The following is a 21,457-nucleotide window of genomic DNA, read 5'->3' on the forward strand; positions in this document are numbered from 1 at the left end:
AAAAAATAGTATTTGCTAAAAGGGAGATTCTTACAAGCTTGCAGTAGACTGAGTAATGGCCTTTTCCAACTTTCATGTCTTCCTTTCCAGAACTCATGCTTGATAGTCTATGTAGAGAAAGGGAACCTAAGGCATATTCATGCTGAATTATGTGAGGGGGCACAGGACAGTCACAACGATCTTTGTATGGCAGCAGGGGATCAGAGACACTGTTGCGGTGACGGTAGGAGGTTGGTGTGAGGCATTTTGGAGGTGAAGGAAGCTAAAGATTGCAGGCAGCAGTAGAAATTGAAGAGGGTGAAGAAAAGAAAGCAGTTTCAGGCTCCTGACATCCACAACCAGGAGAGATTAAGCGTGTGTCATATTTGGGACACTGCAGAGCTTCGTTACAGAAGAGGCAGGGAAGTGAAATAACCATCTCTGCTCAATTTTGTTGACAGTAAAAGGTTCTCAAAACCAGGAATTATGAACATGTGTGATTATAACCTTGAGATAAAATGGATCAAACTGACTTTTGAAGTTACAGGAAATATTATTAAAGAAAATTGACCTCCAGCCTGTTCATGAGGCCTATCTGAGGAACTTGAGAAAACACTCTGCGTACCCAGGATGCTCAATGAATCAGCTTTTCTCTGTCATTTGATAAGAACTTTGGAAAGTATTGGTTTAGTCCTAGAAATACATCTGGTCAGTAGTTCTTGAGCAGTTGCTAGGCAACCATGATGCTACAATAACTTTCTTATTTGGTGTTATGCGGTATGCCACCTAATCTCCTGAAAAGTGCACTATAGGTCATGATGAGGTCTCTGATACCTTCTTTAAATTATTTACATTTTTTTTCAGTTTTCTGAAATATCTTTCTCCTTAGAGGAGTCTCAAAATGCTCATTACAAAACTCCTCAAAAATTCTCCCATAAAAACATTAAGAATTTGTTGAAGATTTTTACACTTGAACATATTGTTTAAAATATAATCATTCTTTTTGCATGACAGCCTCACACAAACAAAGTATTTAAAGAAAATGAAGGTCTGTCATTGCTCTGTTTAATTAGCAGAAACGTTTGAGGATTAAAAGATGTTCTAAAAAGTAAAAGAACTTGAAGAAAACTTTAGTGTGATCATGGTAATTGTCTGATTTCACATCAGAACTTCATCAAGTCAAAATTCCATTTATAGGTATCATCTGCTAGAAATGGTCAGTTTTGTTTCACACTTTGAGTTTTTTCTTTCCCCAATTATTTTTACAAATCAGATGGTGGAGTCCATGAGCATGCCAAAAATTTTAGACTTGTTCCTAATTTAACACATTATGCAACAACTTCCTTTATCATCTATGGTTTTGAAAGTGCTCAGTCCCTTTCATTTGCATCTAAATTGTTTACCATGACCTAGTATTTTCCTTCAGGACAGAAATGCATGCATTTTCAATGGCCTGCACTCTGGAAATTCTTTTCCTAATATTTCTGGTTAAATTCAATCTACTTTAACATACATTTTAATCATGTTTAAAATTTACTCTTTATTATAAATAATGTTTGCAAACTTGCAAAGAGCATTTGTCTGATATACAAATGACTAGGAAAAAGTAGTATTATTTTTAAGTAGAATTCTTACAGTAAGCTTCTGCACTAAGAACAGGGTATGTTTATGCCAGGTTAGCTACCCACCTATAATACAGATCCTAAACTATGTCCAGTCACTCCAACAAATAGTTCCTGATGACTATATGCTATGGGCAAAACAAGCCTATGTGTTAATTAAGTGGGCTTTTTTTTCTGTTTGCATTTTTTTTGTCTAATGTTGACTGAAAGGAAGATTAAATTTTAGATTTCTATAATGTATAAACTATTTTGTAGCAGGGCTTGTCTTTTGAATCTTTATATATACATTTGAGACAGTGAGACTGTAAGGTCAGAAGTAACTGTATTAATGGATTTGTCAATGTTTTGCTCAACTTCCGAGAGGTTTCTGTCACTCACTGACTATAGTACCAGTCGCTCTGACAAGTTATATGTAAAAAAATAATAACTAAAAAAATACCCCATTAGGGCTAACTATCAAATTATACTTTACATTTCAGTGTCTTTTCTAAAACTAAATTGGCGTTTTACGGAACTAATGCTGCCAAACATTACAGAAAAGAAGAGTCATTGCAAATTTGAGATAAATACTATAACTTCTGATTTCACCACTTATATTCAAATACCAGAACTGGGAGGAAACTTTGATAGTACTGAACAGTTGGCCTCTCAGGCCAGGCAGCCAGCTGGCCACCACGTCTCCAACTTCCCTCAACCAACTTCCTAAGATGACTAGTGGGTAAAGCAACCTACACAAGCATATTTATATATAAATGTATATGCTCTGTCCAGGTACTTTCATATTAGAATTTCTGTCTGGAAGAAGTACAAGAAATATATTTTATATAACAGCATGATTCCAGCTACATTATGAGTTTTCAATGAATTTACTCTTCCTTTTACCCAGTTGACTGAATAAAATTCTCGTAAATATGGAAATATACTAAAATTAAAGTGTTCTCAGAATATTCCATAGAAATCTACCAGACATAAAGCTAATCTACTGAGACTTCACCACAGTTACACTGACTATAGACATTTGCTGGCTACACCTGCCCACCTCTTTCTTTAACTGTAAAGCAGAAGCACCGGTTAATCTAAATATTTAAAGTGTGTGTGTATTTGTGTGTGTGGGGGGGAGAGAGAGAAAGAGAGAGAAATGTACATCTTCCCTGTGTGCATATACATACCACTTTGAGAGTGGTAATCAAATTCTAGTAAGCTTCCTAATATGGTAGGGATGAAAATCTAACAAAAGCTAACCAGAATATGCAAAGAAAGAAATTACAATGCTTTCTAGTACTCACATTCATAACCTTATCATATCTTGTCTTCAGAATTATCAAACATAACATCTGTAAGCCAATTCATCAGAAATGTTTCCATTAACTTGTTCACCACAATACAGATAGTGTTTCAAATAAAAAAAAAATATATATATATATATAAAGTCTACCTCTGAACAGCACATAGGGGTCAGGGATACTCAAAAAATGAAGTTCAGTTCATACAGAGAACCCTTACTTGTATCCAGCAAGAGTTTATATTTTTAAATGATAAATAATGTTATTTAAATGATCAGAACAAAGTTCATTGGAAATATAAGCAAAACTTCTCAACAATTTAAAATATAAGGTTTTAAACCTTATGCACACTTAAAAAATACTAATTAACCACAGATGACAGACGCTGCTCCCTAGTCAATGGAGACTCTCAAGTTTTACTCTGCATCTCATTGGGAAGGAAATATAAATTTTTAAAATAGAATTAACTTGGGGGAAGGCACCAGTGCTGCAGCTCTTAGCACCAAATGTTTCTCCTTGGAGCACCAAATGCTTTACAGAAAACATTCCAAGTATCAAAGTTTTCAGATAGATAAATATTTATGGATCAAATCCATAAAGAACAGACATTGTTATGAAATATATATAGATGCCTTCAAAACTTTCTTTCTAGGCAGAGGAGACACATAAGTTAGGAGTCATTTCCCACTTAATTGCTTTTGCAACCTTATGCAACACAAACGGATGATGGACAAGACTCAATTGTTTGCACAAAGGAGGAGATCTCGACTGACGTCACGTGCAGATAAATCACACAGGAGCTATTGCTGTGTATGAAAAGTGTCACACAGAGATTTTTCAATGTCCTTTGCCAAGAAGATTAACTTTAAAAACAAATTCTTCTCATTTCTGGTTAGATTTGCGATTAAAGCATAACATTAATCTGGTTCATAACTGTGAGGGCAAAGAAATTCCATCTGTCTTTGAACCTTATGAATGATACTTTTTCAGTCTATGTATAGGCTCATGACTCACCCACTTCATTTACAGCTCTTTGTTGTATTTTTATTACACATCTCCAGCCAGTGCAACAAATCTCAAGACAGCTATTTTGCCATTTAAAGGCAGAGGTTTATTTACATTCCTCATGGTGCAAATATGCTACAGGATTCTGTAAAAATTTAAAGTGGTTACCAAAGAAACATAGCCAGAGCTTCTGTAGTATTTTTGAGGCTCTTAAAATATCAGTGATGGGTGTGCCAGCATCAGAAATGAAGTGGCCATTTGGAGAAAGAGCCATAGGTCTTGCTCTAGAGGCAAACACGGAACAAATGTAAGGACTCACTGCAGAAAGAGTTGGGTGTATAACTGCACATGCACACGCAGATTGCACTCATCGCATCAACTGCGAATCAACTGTGAACATGCTGGACGTTTTGCAACTGAAAAGAATTCCATCTTGTTAGTAACCAGAGCCCTTGCGTATTCAACCCAAGAAAGCGTAAGTTCTACGAGGACTTAGAGAAACTGATAACGGAGACACAGGTAAAAAATTTTATTCACTAATACGTGGAGGTGTGACTTTGGATCCAGCCAGTCAGTGACATAAATAAGGTTGAGCAAAACGATTCAAGCTAGAGAGTATGTGTGTACACTTGTATATCTGTATGGGTGCGGAAGGCTTCTTGGAGCAGTGCCACAAACCTGGACACCAACCAAAAGTATCACTGCAGTCCTTTGAGATTTCCATGAAGAGCACAATGTGGGTAATTATACCAGGATGCTCTAAATCGTTCGTTCCGTCTTGTGAACTCACATGCCCGCCAAACATGAAATGCTCGCCTTCTTCCTTCCAAAGTGATGGTTGTTGAACTTATTTTTAGTGTCATTTGATAAGCCTTTGTGCTCGCAGAGAGACATCCCACTGACCCGGCCACTGGTCATTGTCTATACCAGTTCACATCAAAGCAGGCGCACTTTGTCAGGTTTCCAGTCGAATATCCATTTCGCATCTGAAGTACAGTATCGAAAGTGACTAGATCATCTGAGCTATTTCCTTCAGCTGCTGCCGCCTTCCTCCCCCACCGTGTTTCTGCTCACGCTAACATAATTTGGCATCGTCGATGTGACACGATGGTGATATTTCTAAAAATTTATAGTACGTATATTGTCAATGCTCTCTGATGGCACCCCTCCTGATTTTAATTTGTAAAATGAAGGAAGGGGGTCTTTTTCCCCGGCTGAATCTCAACCAAGGTGCGGTGCTCCTGAATTTCCAAGTAACATGCAAACAGTGATAGGTCGTTCAATGTCAAAAGGCATAAAAAAGATGAGCAAAATCTTCACAGGCTGCTGCTTGCTGTTGCCTTTAATTATATTAATTAAACTTTGAAATTTTCATGCAAAGAGAGTTGCTGGCTTGTGACGCTGAAGAGCCCTTGGAGACTTGAAGGAAGAAAAAAAAACCCTGAGCGGAAGCTTTGTGGTTACCGCTTCCTTAAATTAAAAGCCAAACAAACACCTAGGTGTGTTTACAGATATTAACGCTTTATGCACTGCTAAATCCCAAAGGCCGAGAAAGGGGGAATCTACCAGGCCGGGGACAACATCTCAAATCATGAGTCTGTATGCTGCACTCCAGGTCTTTGGTTGGAGGCGGTCTTCCTGTTGAATTAACGCTCTATTAATTCTCCTGTCCCAAGTGCATAATGAAAGAAAGGTGTCTTGGAAAACGAAAGGGCAAAATCCTGCTTGCATCCAGTACCTTGAGGCATCTGGTCTACATTTGGTCATGCGTGTGCACTTTCAGTGTAACAGTGACAAGATTTTCTAGTCAGAAAATTTCCGTAAGGCACAAAGTAATGGAGGACTTGGGAAGGCTCTGCTATCTGACATAGCTACAAGGCACTGGACTCCATTTTCTGTTTAGCCTGGTGGGAAATTTCGTGGTTTGCGTCTGGCTAAAGATCTAGCCGAACAAAAGCACACACGCCATGCATCCGTGTCAAAAGCACCAGTCTCCATTACAAGCCTTCATGGCTGGTGGATTTGCAGTCCTTGCTTTGGTATCATTACCTCATCGCTGTGTCTGCTTTGTCCTCTTACACATTCAAACGAGCTCTGCATAAACTGTAGCATGCAAATTAACATTCCTCTGTATTCTCAGTGTCATGAATCATGAGTTACTCGCCGACTTTCATCACCTCTCATGTGGATGGCAGAATAAGTGTTTGAAAATGTTTGGTGCACAAGAAGCAGAAGGCAGAAGAGACATTTCCTGACAGAGAGGAGCTGGGCTGTTTTCCCAGGAACTTCTGAGATGCACTAGACTGTCCATTCTGTTGGAAGTCAGCATCGTGAACATGTGCTGTCTTCTTCTCTTCTCACACTGTGTGCTCTCGTCTTATTGATGTGGAACACGGGAGAAGTTTATGCACCGGCCCTGAGGAAAGAAGGAAATCTACAGTGAAATACTTTTGTGTAAAAGTCAAATGACTACCCAAGCTCTGGACAGTGTCCGCATGAGTCACAAAGTAGTAGCATTTTTCTTGACTCAACACAATGTGGCTCAGATTTTATTTTATTTACAGAAAGTGTTAGCTATAGGAAGTTTACTTATTTAGTGGTATGCTAAAATCCACATTAAAAATAAAAGCCATGGAACTAAAAGCCCGTTAGTGCTATCTGAAGTCTGCAGCACGTTCATAGAAATCAAACTATTAATGACATTGCCTTATACATTTCTATGATGAAATAAAATAGATGGATTTTCTTACACAATTCAGTGGTTCTAAAGCGTATATGTGAGGGACATTTTTAAGAAGTTATTAAAAGTAAGGATAAGAAAATATGAGTCTAGATAGAGATGTTTTGTTTGTGCCATATTCATGAATGACTTTCGTGGTCCACAGCCTTGTTCTAGATCATGTCCTATGTTGCTGATCCATTTCATACACCACTATAGATCCTATTTTTCCAAAATTAAGACTATTGTTTGAATTATGCATTTTTAATTATGCCAGTATGGTGTCTAAACACTTTAGTGAAGGTTATGTGGACATACTGATTCCAATATAACAGTCACTAATCCAATAATTATTTGAAAACAAAATTTCCAATTATTGATGGAGACTCCCCCTTCCTAGACACAGTTGACCTACTATCCAGTGTCTTCTGCTGGCCATAAGCTAGCCCCCTCTCTCCTAGTTCATGACAGAATTATCATGCAACTAAGACTTATCAATTTGCTATGACATTGGCTCTCAAAAGTTCCTTGTGTTAGAGCTTTCCCTAATGTTAGTGCTTGTATAGAATATGTAGAACACGGAAAAATGTTTTAAACTTAAAAAATATTATGGAAGAAGAGAAGTTAGAACATGAAAGTTTGATTTTTGTTGACTCTCTCTCCAAAGATAATTGCTCAACAAAGTTTGAAATTTCAGACATTTTTGGAAACTGAAAACCATAAAGACCAAAAAGAGCTGGAGCTTTTATCAACTTCTGCTAAAAGGCGATTGTCTACCAAAGCTTTTGTCTTTTTCATAATTTTGGAAGCAACAATATTTCTACGAATACTAATTATTTAGTTTGTGCTTAACATCTAAAGTCAAGTGGTATAAGATTGGGTAATAATACATATGATATATCATAAATCATAATTGTTAATATGAATACAGAATTTAATTTTCTTAGTTTTCTGAAGTTTTGATTCAGCATTTTTCTGAATAATCTTCTGGATTTAGGATCATGCTCTAACTATGCATGAAATCCACACACACTGTTCTAATGGCTTGGCAGTACCCACATTGCATATTTAGGCACTAATACAACTAACTTGAATTTGATGCTCTACAAATGGCTGAGTCATGTTTGAGTGATAAAGTTTGTTAATAAAAAAAATGAATTAAATTAATGTCATAACACTTTATAACTTTCAAAATGAGTTACGGATACATTTCTTTCTTTTGCTTTGGGGATGTAGAACTCCTTGAAGGCAAAGAAATTATGATTCAATTTATTCATTTTTACATGAGAAAATATTAGAGGCAGAATTTGCTAAATAATTAAAGAAACTAAAGCTAGGCAGAAACAAATATGAATTTACTACTGACTTTAGGGCTATAAACAAGTATTTTTTAAAATTTTTAAATTCACTTTACATCCTTGTTGTAGCCCCATCCTTCCTCCCCTCCCAGTCCCAACCTTCTTCCTCCCTCAACCTTCCTCCCTTTTCTTAGGAAAAGGTGAGCTCCCTTTCCCATCCACCCCAACTCATCAAGTTTCATCAGTAATGAGCACATCCTCTTTCCCTGTGGCCTGGCAATGCAGGCCCACCAGTAGAAAGTGATCAAAGAGCTGGCAAGTGAGTCTTTGTCCGATACAGCCCCACATGCAGTCCCCACTTCCTTTACTAGAGGACCCACATGACATGACGCCTAAGTTGCCCATCAGCTTCACCTTTGTAGGGGGTCTATGTCTACTTCATGCATGGTCTTTGGTTGATGTTTTAGTCTCAGGAAATCCTATGGGCCCTGGTTAGTTGGCTCTGTTGGTCTTCTTGTGGAGCTCCCATCACCTCCAGGTCCTTTCCTTTTGCTTCCCACTTCCACAAGATGCCTTACACATCACCCAATGTTTGGCTGTGAGTCTCAGCATCTGTTTTGAGGTGCGGCTGGGTAGAGCCTCTCAGAGGACAACTCTGTCAGGCTCCTATCTGCTAGTTTAGCCGAGCGTATTTTATAGTGTCAGGGGCTGGTACTCTCCAACAGGGTGGTTCTTTGGTTGGGTCAGGCATTGTTTGGGCATTCCCTCAATCTCTGCTCTATCTTTCTCCCTGCACATCTTAACCAAGTATTTTAAAATACATTGCATTATAAATTTATTGTGATAATTCAAATATTAAGTAGTTGATCCTTCTCAATGAAATAAAATCAATTAGGCAAATTACTTCTAAGCCAGATCACTCCCAACCAGCCTAAAACAAAAGTTTTCTAACATGTAAAAAAAGGTGCTTCTATGTTGATAAATGGAATCATTTTATAAACCTTGTAGGTCAGAATTACTTATCTAATAAAAGCTATAATTTTATAGAATAAAACTGTCTTCCCTTTAAAGCACAGTGTTTTATTCAACCTTATATTGAACACATTATCTAATTACTGAGTTTATATGGTAAGGAAACAATTCACATGCCATTTAAGTGGAAATATAAATCTGCAAAATCTATATGATAAAGAACTATGAAAACACTTCTTTCTTATTCTTTGGAGAACTGCTGCTCCTACTACTCCAGCTACTACTATTGCTCTAATCTTATGCTGGGACTTCAAACCAATAAAATGGCTAGATGGGTTTTAAAATATTCACCACAGGATTTTTGGTAACAGTAAAACTATAATGTCAATTTTTATTTCTGCTCAGCAATTCAGAAAATAAATTATGATTCATCAAATTCAATACCATGTGGCCAATAAAAAATCTTTAAAGGATGAAGAAAAATGATAATGAAAAGAGAATGCCACTTTTATATGTACATTATCACAACTATGCAAATATTTTTCTAGGAAGTAAGAGTAGCAGGTAATTCACCAGCCAGCTATGGAGTGGGACTGTCCAAGACATCTTACTTTTCATTATTACATTTTCTGTACATTTGTATATTTAACCATTTTAAAAGAAATGCTAATTTTTAGCAAATGAATTCAGTGACCAAAAATAAGTTCCCTTACAATTAAATTTCTTTACAATACTATTTATTTATATGTTATTAATAGTTAGGCCAAAAATATATTTGTTTTGTTGTTTTGAACCATCATTAACTGCTCTTTCATAAGTTCCAACATTTTGCGGGGTCATTCTCTTCCCTGGATTGCATCTGACAGGTAATGCCCAGGTAAACCTGTCTAAATCGCAGGTCTCCTCAAGGGTGTGAGTGTATAGAATCAGCAGATTGATAAGTAAATCTTAGAATCCATACTCAGCATTTTCTATAAATGTGTGATTTGTAGTTAGCACTCCAAATCTTGCAATCTAGAGTCTTCTTTTTTTTTCATTTTTATGGTGCTAAATTTCAGGATTCTTGATAAAAAGGCTGCTCAGGAAACGTTATAGTTTTTTAAATATGCTTGTTCATATGTGTGTAAATACATGCTAACACCAGGTACATCCTATTGCTTATGTATCCAATGGTTCATTATATTTAATCAAAAGAGGTAGAATCTGCAGTTTCCATACATTTTAGCCACATTGCTAGCTAGGGCATGTTTCTTTGTTCAATTAATAATGCAAAATATCCATACCTTTGGTACATAGAAAAATGGCTTGAGAATCCTTTCTTTGTACACAAGTGCTAAAACTGTCTTTGCGGTGGAGGCCCTAAGTGAAATATCAGCCAACAATTAATCTAAATCAGTGGTGTTTTATTCTATGGTTCATGACCTACTGTGGATTCCACAGGTGCCCCCAAAGCTACCAGGGTTAGAGTGGTGCCTTTGAAGGTCTAAAGCCCAATTTTACCTAAAAAGCTGTGCTGTCTGCTTTCTTAAAAATTGTAAGTCCATACTTGAGATTTTTTCCTGTGCTAACACTTTAGCTTGATGACTAATAATACAGAAATTTAACCTGACCTTATGTTAAATGTTGAGTGTTCATATGCTTTTATTTTATATTTATAGCTCTTATAAATGTCCTCATAGATCTCAAATATTATCCCTATAATTTTTCATAATATAAAGAGTCTATATGACCATTGGGTATATAAGAAGAAGACTGGGTTTGGGATAATTACTGTTTATAATGCTGTTATTAAAGAATAAGTTCACTTGGAGCTGGGGAAAAGGTTAGGCTAAGCTCACATGCTTCTGTTTTGTTATACAAAGACAACTACATATCTTAGCTCTATGGTGCTATTCTTGGGAAGGGTAATTGAAAATAGCAAGTGATCATTACAGTGAATCTTCTGATATGACTGAACTTTACTTTGGCTCATAACTGTTGCCCTATTTTTATGGTTGTATGGTTTCTATCAATTCTTCTTTAAAAGTAATGTGGGGTTAGACAAATATAAATTAATGCCAACTTCTTAATTCTTATTTTTCCCAATCATAAAGAATATTCAGATTTATCTTAACCTTCACAACTCCCCACCCAAAAAAAGCATTTCTCTAATCTCTACCTTGTACAAAAGGCCCTATCACCTCCACTTTTCACCTTTTATTCTTGAGGCCTTTACTCTACCAGGAAGATAATACTCTATAGATGCCAAATGATGATTTATGTGAACTGAACCTGAATTAGAGATAGATAACATGAACAGACAACATGAGGTTGAAGTTTAGACATGTGACATGCTTCAGCCATCTTATTCTTTACATAATATCCTACAAAAACACATCCTCTGAGTCTGAAGACTGAACATAGACTAATTTTATTGAACTCTAGGAAACAGAATGCTCAATGTGAATCACCACAAACTGAAAATATAGCCATGCTACTGATGCACACTTGAACCTGGAGGTTGAACGGGAAGATTAGGAGTTCAAAGTTAACACCAGATGCACGAATTCTCAACCAGTCTAGGGTGTGTGATATTATGCCTTAAAAATAAATCTGAAAATGTATTAGCATTCTCAACTTGCCCTTTGCAGAAGAGCTCCATGTGAAGTTTTATTCTATTACAAATTTTTACCATAAGAAGGAACAAAATGTACCAAACAAGCAGGTACTGTGAATAAGATACTGATTATAACAAGGCTAAACTCACAGCCAGATCTGACAGCTGTAACTGCACCCAAGTGACATTTCAGGCAACAGCTAACATCCCTCGAGTGAGGATCTATCCTACTGACATTCTCCCAGAAATCATTATTAGCAATGTCCCTTCTCCTGGGTTTCACAATAAATAAGAAACTTAAAAGCAAAATATCAGAAACATTACTGTCTGAGTTAAAGCAACTGAGGAAAACAAGACAGCAGTAAGAACTGGCATGTTTGCTGCTGATGAAGTATGCAGGTATGGTTCCTCTGCAGTATTTAAAACCTGATTTCCTGCTGGGCATAGTCTTTCAGAGGCCCTCTGTGGTAGGCTCCTCTCTTGTTCCTTGTCTTCTCCTTCTTCCAATGTCTATCCTATTTGCCTTTCTGAGTGAGGACTGAGCATCTTACCCAGGGTACTCCATCTTGTTTAGCTTCTTTAGGTGTACAGAGTCTAGTATGTTTATCCTATATTACATGTCTAACATCCACTTTTAAGTGAGTGTATACCATGTGTGTCTTTCTGCTTCTGGGATACCTCACTAAGAATGATCTTTTCTAGTTCCCACCATTTGCCTGCAAATTTCATGATTTCCTTGTTTTTAATTGCTGAGTAGTATTCCACTGTGTAAATGTATCACAATTTCTTTATCCATTCCTCAACTGAGGGACATCTGGGTTGTTTCCAGATTCTTGATATTACGAATAAAGCTGCTACAAACATGGTTTCATTGAAGCATATGCTGAGACTCATAGTCAAACTCTGGGCAGAGTACAGGGAATCTTATGAGAGAAGGGGGAGATGAAAGACCTGGATGGGACTGGAGCTCCACAAGAAGAGCAACAGAACCAAAACATTCTGGCACAGGGGCCTTTTCTGAAACTGATACTCCAACCAAGGACCATGCATGGAGATAACCAAGAAACCCTGCATAGATGTAGCCCATGGCAGCTCGGTGTCCAAGTGGGTTTTCTAGTAAGGGGAACAGGGGCTGTCTCTGACATGAACTCAGTGGCTGGCTCTTTGATCACCTCCACCTGAGGGGGAGCAGCCTTACCAGGCCACTGAGGAAGACAATGCAGACATTTCTGATGATACCTGATAGGCTAGGGTCAGATGGAAGGGGAGGAGGACCACCCCTATCAGTGGACTGGAGGAGGGGTAAGGATGGAGAAGAGGGAGAACAAGTGGGGTTGGGAGGGGACAAGGGAGGGAGCTACAGCTGGGATACAAAGTGAATAAATTGTAATTAATAAAAAATAAATTAATGAAAAAGTTTAAAAAAATAAAATTAAAAAAAGAAAGAAAAGAAAACTGATTTCACCTCCATTTTTTACTGTGGTCAGTAACAGCAGCATTAACCAGAGCAGACGCCACATTCCCTATCTCTGAAGCATTAAAATTCCTCTAGCATCACTGCTCATAAGGTCCTTTACTAGCTATCTCCACAGGATGTATTTCACTGCTGTAACCGTAACAGGATTATGCTCTCACCCCATAAACATCCATTGACAAGCCAACGCAAACAACTGCACTTTACTTGAGACTGTTCAAACACGGAGAGATGATTTACTTTTATCTCCACTTCTAAAAAGACCTCCCTAGTCCTCCGTGAGCAGTGTCATCGGAAACACCATTTCAAAATTTAAATTATAAAAAAAGACCAAAACCGCAAACACACAGATGGAGAGATACGTCTCTGGGAAGTCCAGGAAGTCACTATTTAAAAAGAGACTAGAGAACACAAGAGGTTTTGTTGATGTCAATTTCCTATAGTAACTGGTGGTACAATACTGACGAAGGGTATGTACCCCTCCTATCTGTAGAGAATATGAACTAGAGATGGCTTTGCCTTTGAAAGATTTGGGGGCAAAATACAATTCCACACACAGTTTTTCTAGCTGAAGTTGATCCTAGAAATGACCCATCTAATATAGACCATGATTATATGTTACTAAAGAAATTACTGAGTTTCCCTAAATTTTACCTTCAGTAACTGACTTTTTGTCATGGTACCTGCAAAAATTTTGTAACTCCATAATTATAAATAATACTTACCTTTAAAATAATTTGTATACTGAGAGTTTTGAAATTTTAAGGATACATCCGGCAATAAATGAAACATCTAAACCATGAGTCATAATAAGAGATTAAGCGAGTCTTCTAAGTTATTAATTGCAATACAAGATATGTGTGTGAGACAGAAAATGAGTGTGAGTAAGAGTGTGTATGTTTGTGTGTAGACGCAGATATAATTTTGACAGTTTTCTGGAAATCATTATTGGCAAAGCCCTCGCTATGCTTCATAATAAGCTATAGTCAGAAGGAGATAACCAGAAGACACACTACATACGTACACAGTCAAAACAGATTTTTGTGTATTTTACTTTATGCTCAATATTTATTTTATTACTTATATCATAGGTAGCATAACAATAATTTTCCTTTTTCTAATTTAGGTTAGAATACAGGTAATATTTATAAAAAAGAAGATTTTTTAAAGACAATAGAATATTTTAAAAATTAGGGATAGAGAGATATGGCCAAGTTGGTAAAGTGCTTGCTACACAAACATAAGGACCTGAATTTGGCTCTCAAGATTCAGTTATAAAACCTGGGTATGGTAGTGCATTTTGCAAGCCTGGGGCGAGGGCAGGTGTCAGGAGACACAGACAAGTGGACCCTGGAAGATCACTAGGAAGTTAGTTTAGTCAAATGATGAGCTACAGTTTCAGTGATACACTGTCCCTAAAACTAATTGGACAGTAACTGAGGAAGACACCTCAGTTGGCTTTGCTGAGGTTACTTTCTGGCCTTCACACATGGGCAAAGGCACACAGAAAAACACATGCATACTCATATGCAACAGAGACAAGCAGAGAAAAACAAAACAGCAATGCAAAGCAAAAACTGCAAACAAAAATTTTAAAACTATCTAAATGTCTATCATTATGAGAAAAATGAATAAAGTAATATATAGACAAAAGGAGAAAAATGTTATTCTAAAGAAGTCCATTGTAGAGACATGGCCGGGGTTTATTAAGTTAATTGCTTTCATTCATCTTGGTGGCGTGGAATAAATATTACATTAGCTTTTACATTATAAAAAAGGAAAATATATTGAGATTAATACATGGTTACATTTTTTTTAAAGAGAGAAGAACTGCCTCCAAAATGTGTTTAGCAAGAGATGGGGATACACTTTTTATTATGTCATATTAAATGTAAATATTTAAATATTTTACATTAGAGGCGGAGTTCCTTAATAAGAAAAATCTACAAAGAAAACAGTTTCACTAAGCGCAGTCCTGACCTGTCAAGTGTGGAAAGATCCCACCACAGACCAAAGAACTTTACTGCAGAGCCAGGATTAGTTGGCTGAAGCCCAGATGATCAACTGTCCCCTAATTCCTTGACAGGAAACATTGGGAATGAATCACAGTGAGAGTCTGGGACAAGGCAGGAGAATGAGAGCCACAGCCCTATGCTACCCAGACCCCTCACCAGCCACCTGGATATAACTACATGAATTCTGAGCAGAAGGACTGAAAGGGCCCTTCCTAAGCTCACATGAAGGCCAAGGCTGTGGGCAGGAGCGTGTGGAGAAACAGGTCTTTCAAGGCTAGAAAGGTCACTGCACAGCAGGAGAGGATGTAGTTGTTACAAAGAGTCAACCCTGGGACCCCAAAAGTTTACAGACAGGCTCTAATTCAGAGAGAGAAAGAGGGAGGGAAAGAGGGAGAGAGAAACAGAGACAGAGAAGGACAGAGACTGAGAGAGAGGAAAGAGAGAGAGAGAGACCTACTGGTGAGAATTCTCAACTCTGCCCTGTAGTTCACTGTTGAAGTCAAGTCTGCAGCAAGAGCAGCCCAGGGAAGATACCTGTCAACAGTCTGAGGAAGTTGTGTTACTCAGGAATAAAGAATATCTAAATCAGTGTCATCAGCCTGCCTCTCTTTCTTCCCCCTGTATGTACAAATACATGTTTCTAGCTCACACATTTAGACAGACACACACACACACACACACACACACACACACACACACACAGATTATATATGCATGTATATACATGTTTGTATATACATATACATTCACAGTGTTCAATATAAGTCATAAATGATGACAGTTATAAAGAAATAAAAAAAAAAACCTGTTCCTTAATCAACAGAAAGCATAGTCCATGTAGGTGGCTAACAATACAGTCTAACAACAACAACAAACAACAGCTATGGTACACATACTTAAAATCTACTAATAACAATATGTAGCATGCATGTTGAGCATTTAAAATGAAACGTTTCTTTTTATGGAAAACTGCTTTTATGTTTTTATTTTTTATAATTTTTATTTTTTAATATCAGGTTATTTACTTTGTATCCCAGCCATAGCCCCCTCCTTCATTCCCTCCCAATCCTACCCTCCCTCTCTCATCTCCTCCCTTTCCAAGTCCACTGATAGGGGAGGTCCTCCTCTCCTTCCATCTGACCCTAGCATATCAGGTCTCTTCAAGACTAGCTGCACTGTCTTCCTCTGTGGCCTAGCAAGGCTGCTCCTCCCTCCGGGGGGTGGGGGGTAGGTCAAAGAGCCAGCCATTGAGTTCATGTCAGAAATAGTCCCTGTTCCCCTTAATAGGGTACCCACTTGGTTACTGAGCTACCATGGGCTACATCCGAGCAGAGGTTCTAGGTTATATCCATACATGGTCCTTGCTTGGAGAAACAGTCTCATAAAAGACCCCTGTGCCCTGATATATTTGGTCCTTGTGGAGTTTTGTCTTCTCCAGGTCATACTAACTCCTCCTTCATTCATATGATTCCCTGCACTCTGCCAAAGGTTTGGTTATGAGTCTCAGCATCTGCTTTGATACACTGCGAGGTAGAGTCTTTCAGAGGCCCTCTGTGGTAGGCTCCTGTCCTGTTATTTGTTTTCTCCTACTTCCAATGTCCATTCCATTTGTCTTTCTAAGTGAGGGTTGATCATTTTACCCCTGGTCCTCTTTCTTGTTTATCTTCTTTAGGTGTACAGATTTTAGTATGTTTATCCTATCTTATAGAAATTGTATGGAAAATTAGTGTATTTGACTGATGTTTATGTAAGGTGGACAGAGAGAAAGACTTACTGATTTTGAAGTTTCAGTCTTTTAAATTGAAAAATGAAGTAAAATTAGAATTACTGCAAGGTTTTTGAGACACATGATTATTGTCTTCTGAGAAATCACTACTCCATGGAGGAATAAATATGAAGTGAATGGGAAGTAATTGGTTAGGCCCTAATGGAATCAATGAATGATCTAAGCTTAAAAACCCTTGAATCCCAAATAGAATAAATGAATAGAAATGCAGGACACATGCAGTAAAATTTCAAAACACACACAAAAATATCATAAAAGCATGCATCTTTGCCTTTCTTCCTTCACTCTCATCCCCTGAAACACAAGAAATGTCATAATGATAACAGCTGACTTTTTCTCAAAATAATAGGGGTCACCTGACAATGGAATATCCTATTAATTTAAAAAACAATCAACTATAATTTCCATGTTTATAGAAAATTAAGTGAAATAAAGACAAGCTGAGGTAAAACAAATCTGAGAAACGTAAGTGCAAATACACTTTACCAGACTATGATGGAATTTGGGTATTTTAGCCTGATATGGTCTGTGGACCTGCTGTGCTTCCTTGTTTTTCTGTTTTGTTTTATTTTGTTTTTATAGACGTTAATTACATTTTGCCTTGATTTGCACTTAAAGAAAAGGAAGGCTGCTAACTGAGTGGAGTAGCTTTGCTTTTAGCAAGAATATCTGCAGTATTTAGCACTGCATGGCTTTGCATAACCAAGTGTCTCCACCTCCCTGTAGGACAAGATTTCTCCTCTCTGGCGTCATAGCCCACTTCCTTTAACACTCACTCTGCTCCTCCTGTACTGATTGCTCTGTTCCCTCACAGGTCCAGCAGGAAAACTTCAGCCCAGGGTCTGTATGACTGCTAGCTATACATATTCTTTCTACAATAATAGTTTTTCCAAGAACAATCAGTTCTATTTGGTATTTATCGGACAACTAAATCTCCAGCTAATCTGGATATGATACTGGTTATTTAACAGGATCTTCCACAGAAAAACAAATACTGACATTTTGCTTTACATTTTTAAAAAGATGCTTCGCGGATAACAACTAAAAAAATGTTATAGAAATATAAAGAACTTTAAATCTTCAATCTGAAGAGCAGTTGTGGATTACTTTGTGAAAGATTATAAATAACTTTTAAGGACTTTAATTTTTAATTATGTGTATTAGTCTGTGTGGAGGTGTGGGTTCATAACTGCAGATACCTCCAGAGCCTAGAAAAAAAAAATCAGATTTCCTAGAGCTGGAGAGACAGACTGTGAGCCACCCAATTCGGGGCAAACAGCAGAACGTGGGCCAGCAATGAGGTGGTGAGCACTCTAAGCTGTTGAAATATTTATCTCTCCTTCTAAAGCTTTAATTGGAAAATTAGCTGATGTGGTTCTCTTTGCTTTCAGTCTAGAAAGGTCTTAATAAGTACCTTCAAGATATGTAGTCTATCGTGGCCAAACTTTGGGCAGAGTGCAGAGAATTTTATGGGAAAAGGGGCAAATAGAAAGACCTGGAGGGGACAGGAACTCCACAGGGAAATCAACAGAGCCCCTGCAGAGACCGATCCTCCAACCAAGGACCACGTGTGGAGAGAACTTAGAATCCCTGCTAAGATGTAGCCCATGGCAGCTCAGTCTCCATGTGGGTTCCCTAGTAAGAGGAGTAGGGGCAGTCTCTGGCATGAACTCAGTTGCCTACTCTTTGATCATTTCACCCTGGTGAGGTGGCCTTACTAGACCACAGAGAAAGAAGACCCAGACTGTTCTGATAGGTTAGGGTAAGATAATAGGGGAGGTCCTCCCCTATTAGTAGACTAGGGGAAGGACATGGGGAGGAAAGGAAAGGAGGGTGGGATTGGGAGGAGATGAAGGAGAGGCTACAGCTGGGACACAGTGAATTAATTGTAATTAATAATAATATTAATAATAATAATGAAAATTTAAAAGTTATGTAGTCTAATAGTATATGTTAAAACGATTCAACTATGAGACCACAAATGTATGCTTTAAATATTTTCATCACACTTGAGAAAAACAAGTTTAAATAACTGCAGTTATTTTTCTATGTTTAATAATTAGACGTCCAGATTCTCAAAGTCAGAATTTAATTTGAATATATGCAGATTAATATGGCATAAAGTGGGTATGTCTCATAATACAATAATTTGAATTAAAAGTTTTCTTATTATATTTATGCTTTCTAAACTCTTAGAGCAAAAGACAAATGACCACATTTGTTGCTAACTTGATATCATGATGAAAAAACTCCTAACAATACTTTAAATACTTTATGTTCACCAACATAAAGCTGATAACACATGAAGACTGCTGTTTCGGTGTGCAGACACAGTGAGCCAGTGAACTTTGAAGGTCCCAATGAGCTGTGAAGATAAGCCATGAGTTTTGTTTTTTATTTTTTTTTCCAAGGGAAGATGACAACACTGTGACCCTGATGTCATTTCATTGATCAGTGAGTATACAATGGTATTTAAAGAGGATTTCATGTTTATAGTTTGGCAAGAAACAAAATTTGCATTGATATTTCCCTTTAATTAATATAGTTATTTATCACTTGCATTAGTTTCTATCAATTATAAAAAGAACATTTAAAATGATTATGGAAATAGTAAATATTCCTGGAGATACAATTAGTTTCAACAAATGAACAGTATACATGTTCAACCTTTTAAAGATTTTATATAAGATATGGGTATATTCATATAACTGGAGACAAGATATGAGGCTGTTTCAAAATAACTTTGGTTAAAAATTAAAGTGTATGACGTCCTTTTTGCATACAAAGAATAGTGTTCAATTTGCACTGAGTGCAAAAATTCCAAGACAACACAGCACCCATTTGATCATGGTGTGATATTTCATCGTAATTATGCCACATAAGTTACAAAGTCAAATCCTGAAGTTCAGATATATCTGCAAGTCAAAGGTTGCATAAAATTGATGAGATAACATGGGATATATGGATACTTAGGTAGGTGTATATGTGTGTGTATGTACAGATAGAAAACAGCATAGACAAATAACGATAGAATATGGATATAAGTTTAGTGTTAGTGTAGAGAAATACGTTCTGATATCCTAAGCAAACATGACCTTTTAGTAATAATGTAATCTACTACCTTATTACATTTTCTAAAAACAAGCAAAAAAAATTATGTTTTAGATACCAGTTCAGTAGGCTTACCGTCATTAATAACTCTTCCAATTACCATTCTTTTTATTTTTTAGTATGAAGGTGTGAGTGAGCATGGGTCTGTGTGTGAGTGTGTGTTTGCATGCCTGTGAGTGTGCATGCGTGTGTGTGCTCTGTCACCGTCTGTCTTATTCCCTTGAGACAGCGTCTCTCACTGTACATGGAGTGAGGCTGGTGGCAAGCAAGCCCCTGAGGCTCTTCTTTCCCTGCCCCAATAGTGCTGGGATTCCAGGGACTGCTGGCCAGGTCCTCCTTTTACGTGGGCCCTGAGGATCTAAACTCAATTCTTCTGAGTTCCATAGCAAGTGCTCTTACGGAACGAGCCTTTCTCTGTCCCATTTTTTTTAAACAAACCAGTCTTGTATATTTGTTTCTATCTCATCTATCCTGTTTCTATTACTATAAACCCCATAGTATTTTCTTTTTGTTTTTGTTTGTTTCTTTGTGGTTTTTGTTTTGTTTTCATTACTATACGGTGAATATTAATTCAGGGCTCTCCCTATAGTGCAGTGACAAAAAAACTGGGGGAAAGAGTGATCGCTGAAATATAAAATCACAGGCTGGCATGGTGATGCACGCCTTTCATCTCAGCACTCTGGAGGCTGAGGCAGCTGGATCTCTGTGACTTCTAGGACAGCCTGGTCTACTAGTGAGTTCCATGAGTTCCAGGGCAGCCAGCGCTATGTAGACAGGCCCTGTCTCAAAAAAAAAATTAAAAATTAAATGAAATATAAAAATCAGACTTGAAATGCCAGCCTTAAACTATATAGACAATATTCTCTGACTGCTGTAACTGATTTTTTTTGGTAGGGATATTAAAATTTTTCCAGCTAACAACACAATGATTAGTGAGCTGTAAAAGGAAACGCCATAGTTGACTTGCCCAAAATCATGTATACGACACTACATGTTACTGCCCACTAAGTGACTTGTAACTGATCGCCAGCAGCCACCACCCCACTGGCAGGAATCTTCCTGCTTTCTTTTGCCATATGAATATTCAAATGGCCTCACACAGTCATAACAGAGAAGTGTCTGGGTTGCAGGATGGAAGTGTTCTAAACGGAGAAACAGCAGGCATCACTGAGAAGCTGACCTCGGTGTCAGTCCTGAACACACAGCAGATGGTAGGAAGTTGGGTCTGTTTCATGGTGAAAGCCACCAAAAGACAGAGACAATGGAGGACAGGCGGTATTCCAACCCCACAGCAGCTCTGAAATCCAACCCACTTGGACAAGTGGGAAGCCATCCTCCCGGACAACCTCTCCCCTGTTCATAGCAGGAAGTAGAAGGTTAAGTTGATGGTAGTTAACATGAACATTTATTCTCCTCCATGTTTGCATTATTTATTGACAGAGAAGTCAGTATATTTAAAAAAAAATCCCTCACACAAGCAGCATAACCCTTGGTGCATATGTTGGGGAAACTCCAGCAACCAAGCTATGAATCAGGAAGGAATTTCTCATTCACATCATTGAATACAAAAAAGAAAACACAGAACGCTTTGGATAGA

The 21,457-nt window shown here is 37.6% G+C and overlaps 1 protein-coding gene across 2 annotated transcripts in view; it reads right to left on the reverse strand.

The window, feature by feature from the left end:
- Positions 1 to 4,403: 4,403 nt before the first annotated feature.
- Positions 4,404 to 21,457, reverse strand: part of Antxr2 (ANTXR cell adhesion molecule 2) — a 137,754-nt gene continuing 120,700 nt past the window's right edge. For both annotated transcript variants that reach the window (XM_060380984.1, XM_021640457.2), the window contains one exon: positions 4,404 to 6,305. In XM_060380984.1, coding sequence (XP_060236967.1) covers positions 6,267 to 6,305 — 39 coding nt within the window. In that variant the 3' untranslated portion in view covers positions 4,404 to 6,266. The remainder of the gene's footprint in view (positions 6,306 to 21,457) is intronic.

The sequence above is a fragment of the Meriones unguiculatus genome, chromosome 3 (genome assembly GCF_030254825.1).
Source record: "Meriones unguiculatus strain TT.TT164.6M chromosome 3, Bangor_MerUng_6.1, whole genome shotgun sequence".
Classification (NCBI taxonomy): domain Eukaryota; kingdom Metazoa; phylum Chordata; class Mammalia; order Rodentia; family Muridae; genus Meriones; species Meriones unguiculatus.